Source organism: Amborella trichopoda, chromosome 1 (assembly GCF_054954075.1).
Source record: "Amborella trichopoda isolate Santa Cruz 75 chromosome 1, AtrichopodaSantaCruz75HAP2 v2.0, whole genome shotgun sequence".
NCBI lineage: Eukaryota > Viridiplantae > Streptophyta > Magnoliopsida > Amborellales > Amborellaceae > Amborella > Amborella trichopoda.
In genome coordinates this window covers 41,809,873-41,817,633 of record NC_142336.1, presented here as the reverse complement: position 1 = coordinate 41,817,633, position 7,761 = coordinate 41,809,873, and the positions used below count along the sequence as shown (strand labels likewise).

Here is a 7,761-nt window from a genome sequence, read left to right as displayed (position 1 = left end):
AAAGCTTACAAATGATATTATGGAGGCAACAGTGTGCAGCCTGTGGTACAACATTGGGGTAACCATGGTATCTGATACTTGCCCAGGCTGCGTTAATCTCCGCCATCCATGTGCTATATGCCACTAATTAATGGTTAATTTCTTAGAATAATTGCAAAAGACGCATGATATTTAAGAGGATGGTATACTATATTAATCATAACTATTAGATGTCCAATTAGATGTTTAAAAGGATGGTATATTATATTAATCATAACTATTAGATATCCAATTAGATGGTTAAGGTTATCTCACAAAGTTCAAGAAATTTTATGTTGAACTTTGAGTTTAGTCCCAGGTACTCCTACAACTATTTGATTTGAAATTTGATGGACAAATATAGTTGCGACTTTTTTGTACTAAAAGTAAATAGTCTCTTTGTATACTTTTTCATTTCTAAATTGCTTGAAACTTAACTACTGCTTTCTGCAAGAAAACATACAACTATCTTTGTGTTGCATGTGAACATTTTGACGCATGTCAACAAATTGTGATGGACCCTGCATGTTTCGTGTGAATTAGTGCCGTATCACAGTATCGACATTCCTGTCAACCGTGTCAAACATCAGTTGTTTGTTTTGTTGGGTGGACTCCCTTGTGATAAAATTTGGTGAAGTATTTTCTCTAGAGTGATGAGCTTCTAAAAAAATTTGGAGGGATGAAATGGTGACATTCTTTGAAATGTTAAATACCCCTGGTGCAATAGTATATGAAAGTGCTATTGGTTTTGGTGAGTACACCTTCAGAATCCAGCACGATCAAAAACATATTCTTAATACTCTTAATACTCTTCCAAACTTTATCATGAGATGCAATTTTGAGACATGGCAAATAGGAAGTGCCACTACGGAGAGAGACATATCTAAGATCTGTAACATTGTAGAAGAGTAGGGAGGCAATCAGCACCGGAGACTCAGCCAGTTGAATGCCTCCTCCATGGCCATCAAGAGGTTATATATATCACCATGCACATCACTGCTCACACGTCTTGAGCTTATCTCACATATCACGAACCGACACACAGGACACTGACCATGGCTCTTGAGCCATGGTACCAAGCAATCTTCGTGAAACCTGTGGTTGCAAGGGGTAACAAATAGCTCTTGGTATGGAGTAAACTGTTCCAAACACACTGCACAATTTTCTGGCTCCTCTGCAACTAGTTTCTCCTTGAACAACCCTCTCTTACCACTTCTTTTGTAAGGTAGATATGTTTGCTTCGTGAGCTTTTTCATGGCTTCTTTCAACTCTTCTTCGGTTAGGTTGCTTTCTTCTTCTTGTGAGGGTGGGCCAAGGTGCCATTGTACTCTTGTTCCTGGGGGTGACTGGTTAACGAATTCGCGTAGCATTGGGTTCATATTTCTAACGATATCATCATCCAGGATGAGGATCCATAGTGGTGAATGGGGCCTCGTAGGAAACCTGCCTCAGGACTCAAAAATTTTAGTTTGTTGGAGGACCTCTCTCTCTCTCTCTCTCTCTCTCTCTCTCTCTCTCTCTCTCTCTCGCACAAAAACAGACCGTGAATGCATACCGTGTTAAGCCATAAGGTCCTGTCCTCACTCTATCCTCATACAATCCCCAATCATTTTGCCAATCTCTAACCTCCTAGACCAAAATAAGTTTTCTCAATCAAGAAGAGCAGAGAATGAAATAACTTCACAGAAAGCCGAAGGAGGAATGGCACAAAAACCATACAAAGAATCAAATTACACAAAACAAATTAGTCAAGTAAATTGAAATCATTGATAAACAATTACAGGCTCGTAGGGAAGAGAACTAGGAACAGGGTGCCTGCTTGAATGATTGTGAGAACGACGCAAACGGCCATTGTTTTCCTGTTGATTTACAGGGGTTATGCGAAGACTGCTCATGCTTCCTGTGCTGATGGCCACAAATGCAACGAGAAAGATGCAGTGAAAGAGGCTGCTAGATATATATACTACAAGGGTTAGTTTGATGGTCCACATATTCCTGATGGATGCATTCCTTTCAATTTGCACCGTCCGTTGAAACCAGAAATTGATAAATACTGGAAGACCAGAACTTTCTTAAATTCTTCTGCTTTTTTTATGAAATAGATGAACGAATGATCTCTCTAGATCAGAATCTTATGTCATACAAAAAGAACATTATTCTCCAGCCCAATGATTCTTTTGGTTGGCCATGATAGCGCTGGAGCATGTTGTAACAGAGGTTCCCTCTCTCTCTCTCTCTCTCTCTCTCTCTCTCTCTCTCTCTCTCTCTACATAAATAGATAGACGCACATGACATACACTAAGCAAAAGAACTACCATGAATCATTTAAGTAACATACTTTCCAATGCCATGACCACAGGAAGTGGCAAGTCATTATTTGTCCACACAAGTTCCTTTCACAACAAACTGGCATCCAAATCTCAAAAGCAATTATTTCAGATGGCAAAATGGTTTGAAAACCAATGGTAACCCCGACACTTGATGCCCAATGAACCATCTCCTCCTCAAACAATGTATGTTTCTGCTGGTCCTGGTGTAGAAGGCTATTCACAATGTTAGCTTAAGACAACTATTTGCCTAAGAATCAATTTATCCAAAAAGAGAAAAAAGAGGAACAAAGAAATGCAAAAACGAGGTTGGGAGGTTGGGCAGTGTAACCGCATACGTTTCTGTTGAATAGAAGGGTTGATCTTTCCCCATGGTGAGTATTTAATGTCGGCTACCTACTCATGGTGGATGAGAGGTAAAAATTCCAAAATATGGAGCAGGTTGACATGAATGCCACACGAGCCTCAAGAGGAACCACCCTGCCATTTTTCATATGTATTATCTAAATCTCTGCCCTTTAAATGATGAGTTGCTGAAATAAAGAAGCGTGCCTCTATCAAACCCCCTACAAACTGATAATAGTAAAACTCAGGATGTGCCCAAATTAGGAAACACCAATTACCTTTGATACTAGTAGGTTACAATCATCCTAATCTGTCAAATGTGAAATAAGGCAGCAATGGGTATTTTCACAAAATTCAAGAAAATTTTTCTTGAATGATGCATATGGTCAATGACACCCCAACTGCTCGATTTCACATCTGACAGCTAAGGGTGATTCTACGCTTTTTGTACTACGGATAAATAGTCTTATTACATACTTTCCCATTAGAAAAATACAGACTAGATTTTGTAATATTTGAGAATCAGTTTCCCATAAATAATGACAAGGGAAATGCCAAGTACGGTGCAAAAGCCTCCTTAATTGACCAGAGAACACCCTTTCTGAAAGTACACTGCAAAAGCCTCCTTAATTGACCAGAGAACACCCTTTCTGAAATTGCTCTCAAATTCTTAAAAGTGGACAGTTTTATGCTATATAAAGAATGTGAAGATTGCAGCAAGAAAATGGTGGTTTTGTTAACTACAGAAAATGCTACTAGGTATGTAGACTGAAAATTCAGAGCATTTTCCTCATTATCTAAATAACTAAGAACACAATAGGCCGGTCAATTTCATTTTGTTTAAAGACCTAGCAGATTTCAAGGACAGAAAGATTTACCCAAAATTCAGCACACTGACAGGGATCCAGAATTTAAACCCTGGGATATGGCAAAAACAAAAACATTAGACTTAGGGAAAGTTATCTATGTGTGTGTGGGAAGATTGTTCTTATGTGTGTATGTGCATGTGTGTATAGATGTATGTGTGCATATAAATGCATGTTTGTTTGGTTGTATGCATATTTGTTTGGATCTGCTTCAAACAAAGCTACTTTAGAGATCCCACCATTGAAGAGTGTAGGAAGCGCATCATTCTGATATTTTTTAGGGAGCTCTGAAAGCCTTCCAATCCAAAGGTTATTCCATGCAAAAATTACAGCAATCACACATGGACCAAGAACAACCTGATTCAATATAACCTGCAACACAAATTCAACTAATTTACTCAATAGGATTTGTAAAATGGATCACTCCACTACAGTATTTATTTAATTAGAAAAAAAGTTCATACGATTTGTAACATCGATCACTTCACTAAATTTCCAGAAAAAAAAAAAAAAAGGATGGCGAAGTAATTACTTCACTGAGTTCAGCTACAAAGCTTGGCAATGATGTACATGTGCTATCTCAGAAAGCAAGCATACCTTCAGTGTCAGGTTTTCAAGTGTTTGCTTTGGTAAAGTGCTATCAAGCAACTGGTACCATGCATGTGATCCAGGACCATACAGAAGAAACCCATAGGCGGCCATTCGGAGTGCTCGAAGCCAATCATGATTTGATATTGCATCCTAAACATAGTCACCCAAGAGTTAAAACAGAGATTTTTCCCATAATGACAAATTTGAAGTAACTGAGACTAGCAAATTAATAATAAACCTTGGAAAACAAACCGGAAGAATGGGTCACTGAATAACCACTAAATCAGCAGATGGAAAGTTACAATAGGCTTCATATCCAAATAAAGAAGCATATCCTACAACCATTTGTTGGATACCTGAAAGAATGCTTCATTCACCCAAAACAAATTTTTCAAAACAGAGTTTAAGAGTTCAAAACCATGTAAATGATACAAGAAAATATACTGATTTAAATATCATTTACTGCCGGTTTACTAAAATTCAGTTTTGTAAGTTTCCATGCTTAATGTAACCGTCATGCCGGTAATACCCAAACTTATTCAAGTTTCTAAACCTTTTAGATTTATCTCCCCTTCCTCTGTTTATATAAAACCAGCCATAGCACCTCAAAAATACTCAATTTCAAAAAAGTAACTTTGTTTTTTGAAAGGAATGGGCCCGAGGCCTGGGTCTTCAGGGTGGCAGAGACGCAAAGGGACATTGTGGTTTCCATTCCTACTTACTATACCCATTAACATGTCAAAAAAGGAGAGAATAAAAAAAAGATCCCATACTTTTATGGACTCCTATGTCTCTAGATGAAGCAGCACATAATCCACTATTTCTTGCTTTAATCGAAACATGAGAGGAACCATAAGATTGTAACTGTGAAAAATTATGACTTGCATGTCTGAAGTTATTATTTTGTGTTTCATTTCCTAGTTTCTTTCTTTTTCCTAATCTCATATTATATCATTCATGCATTTTAGCTTTCCAGAATTTGTGTGGAAATCATTACTTTTTCTCAGTTATTTTTTATGCTTTTTGGAAACATGGAAGAAGCAAGTTGCCGATCAACGCACAAATATCTAGAGCTCCTTGCAAAGTGTAAAAGTTACTGTAATTTAAAATGGCTTGTTGATCCAGCTCAATGGTAGCTTGAGCCAAACTTGACTCAGTTAAGAGCAGTGTCCACTTAAACATTTTTAAAAAGATAAAAATTGTAAAGCTTGCATAAGCACACAATGCAGAAGTATGGAAAAGCTCTTTTCTGATTACAAGAAAATAGTTGACATAAAAGTCAAGAAACATGGGTCAGAAGCAGACAAATAATGAAAGTATAAGGCTGCTATTTAAGTGTTGAAAAGAAACAGGAAAATATGATATTGGACTGTCTAATGCATCCATCTGTTACAAAAAGAAACTGGAATAACATAAAGCAAAGAACTCACACTAATTATTTATATAGGAATGGATGGGTTCTCAGCATGAACACTGGTATAAGTAGAACACGATGTATATGCCTGTGTATCTCAACCTCTGGTTGAATTATATTTGAACCATTTATAAAGACAAATTTATATAGGAACTGCCAAAAGAATGATTAACATTTATAAAACTTAAGAAGAAGGTCACACAAAATGAGATGAATTTATAAAACTTAAGAAGAAGGTCACACAAAATGAGATGAATTTATAAAACTTAAGAAGAAGGTCACACAAAATAAGAAGAATTTAAATTGGATTCCTTTTCAAAAGTTTCTAGTTAGTATTTCACTCCTGTAAAAGTTTAGATTTAAATTGAATTACTTTTAAGATTTTCTTATTAATAATTCACTTCATTAAGAATTCAAATGGTTACTCACAATCCCTATGCATATGCAGTGTGGTTTTGACTATTCAAGTCATATTCTTAGTTATCATACATAAAATTAAAGCTCTTATCTTGAGAAAACTTTTCAAATATTGGGAAATGCCTAGTATATTCAGTCTGGACTTGCAGTATTTGTGTAGGGAAAACAAGCCCCATATAATGGATTCCTGCCTTAAAACATAATACCACCATCCACATCTTTATCTAGAAACGCACTTTATTGTATTGAAGACAGAACTAAAGTACCTTCGATCAATTCCACACAAGAAAAGAAGGAAAGAAACCTTCTGGCTTAAAGAATTAAGCGCTTCAATCGGCAAGCACTACAACCTAAAGAATTAAGTGCTTCAATCGGCAAGCACTACAACCTAAGGTTAAAGGAGCACAAAGGAAAACTAGAACTTATCCACTTCATCGACCGCTGATGTTTCTCTGGAATGTGCTTTAGAAGAACTGAATTTCACAAGCCAGAGTTACTTAGATGCATACAAACATCGTAACCTTATAGTTTATTAGTTTGTTTGGTGTAAAATTAGCAACTTTCAAATTTCAATGTCCATCTGGAATGCAGGGAGATGCTGCCAATTTCGAAGACCTGGAACTAGACAACATAGATAAGAAATTAACCTGATAGTCACAAAGAGGCAGACCAAAATCAAGAAGAGGAATGAAAACAAGAGAAGAAGATAGCAACAATTCACCTGGAAACAGATGATGATAGATCCATATGATCAACGATTACACATTATATCATTTTTGTCTTTCAAGTATTAATGACACTAAAGCTGTAAGTTTTTAAATCAGGAATCTTATCCAAATGGATATCACCTAGCAGTCTACAAGCTCACCAAGTGCATTCAAATAGATTACTCTTATGGCTAAGAAAATTTACATCTAGCCCCCTAGAGAACTTGACAATGCTACAAGAATGACCAGCAAGAATTTCTAAACTGACTTCAATATTGTAAAATGAAACTGAGCTGAATGTTCCATTTTTCATTTTTATCTCTTCTTCTTCTTCTTCTTCTTTTGGCTTTTCAAATGAAATCCCATAGGTTAGAAAACCATATCAGAATTGGCCCAAATGCATCAATGAATAGCTTATTCCATTTGTATCAAATGTTTCTTACATTACTAATTTATTATTTTACAACCACCTGAACCACACACATTAGAGAGAGATCAAAATGCAAACTAATAGAATAATGGGTAATTCCAATAATGTGAGGCTTCCCCAAAATTAGTAACAACAGATCATATCAGACTCAGAACCGTTTTCCATAAAATCGGAGCATCAAAATTCGGAGAAAAACACACACTTAACTATTAAAAAAAAAAAAGCTCGTAAAAATGAAAAATGAAAGAGAAAAAACTGTAAAGGAACAAAGATTAAAACAAATAATGGATAGAAAAGCAGAAATGGAAAATGTGCAACCTTTTTTGTGAGATGGGGCTGTTGAGTTGAGGTTGTTGGAGTTGTTGGGCGGGTAATCTGGGCAATGGTATCACCAGTAAGAGCGAGAGAGGCCGCAGTAAGAGCTGGTTTCAATGGGAATTTGAAATTCCAATCACCATTTCCTTTAAGGGTGGACTCACCATCTCCTGATTCACAAGCCTTTGCTCTTCTTGGGTGTCCATGTTTCCTTCCAAAATGATATTTCCACCCAAACCCACCTCCAATCCCCAGAGAACCCATTCTCTCTCTCTCTCTCTCTCTCTCTCTCTCTCTCTCTCTCTCTATCTCAATATTAGAATTTGAAGTC

General features: G+C 36.6%; 2 protein-coding genes across 5 annotated transcripts in view; both read right to left on the bottom strand.

The window, feature by feature from the left end:
* Nucleotides 1–2,317: 2,317 nt before the first annotated feature.
* On the bottom strand, nt 2,318–7,710 carry LOC18425627 (Peroxisomal membrane 22 kDa (Mpv17/PMP22) family protein). 4 transcript variants are annotated; one of them, XR_016054878.1, is made up of 6 exons: nt 7,434–7,710; nt 4,154–4,297; nt 3,796–3,928; nt 3,569–3,608; nt 2,684–2,825; nt 2,318–2,561 (listed from the first exon to the last, which is right to left on the bottom strand). XR_016054878.1 is itself a non-coding variant. In XM_088865737.1 (5 exons), the coding sequence occupies exons 1-5, from the start codon at nt 7,692–7,694 to the stop codon at nt 2,449–2,451; spliced, it is 678 nt and encodes a 225-aa protein (XP_088721863.1). In that variant the 5' UTR covers nt 7,695–7,710; the 3' UTR covers nt 2,318–2,448. The 4 variants fall into 4 exon arrangements, 1 of the variants encoding a protein (XP_088721863.1); XR_016054875.1 differs by having other exon boundaries at nt 2,318–2,548; XR_002279514.2 differs by having other exon boundaries at nt 2,318–2,548; nt 3,569–3,928.
* The window catches only part of LOC18436336 (Nucleotide/sugar transporter family protein), a 39,802-nt gene continuing 36,223 nt past the window's right edge, over nt 4,183–7,761 (bottom strand). The window contains exon 12 of the mRNA XM_088865690.1: nt 4,183–4,297. The gene's annotated coding sequence lies outside the window, so the exon portion shown is untranslated. The remainder of the gene's footprint in view (nt 4,298–7,761) is intronic.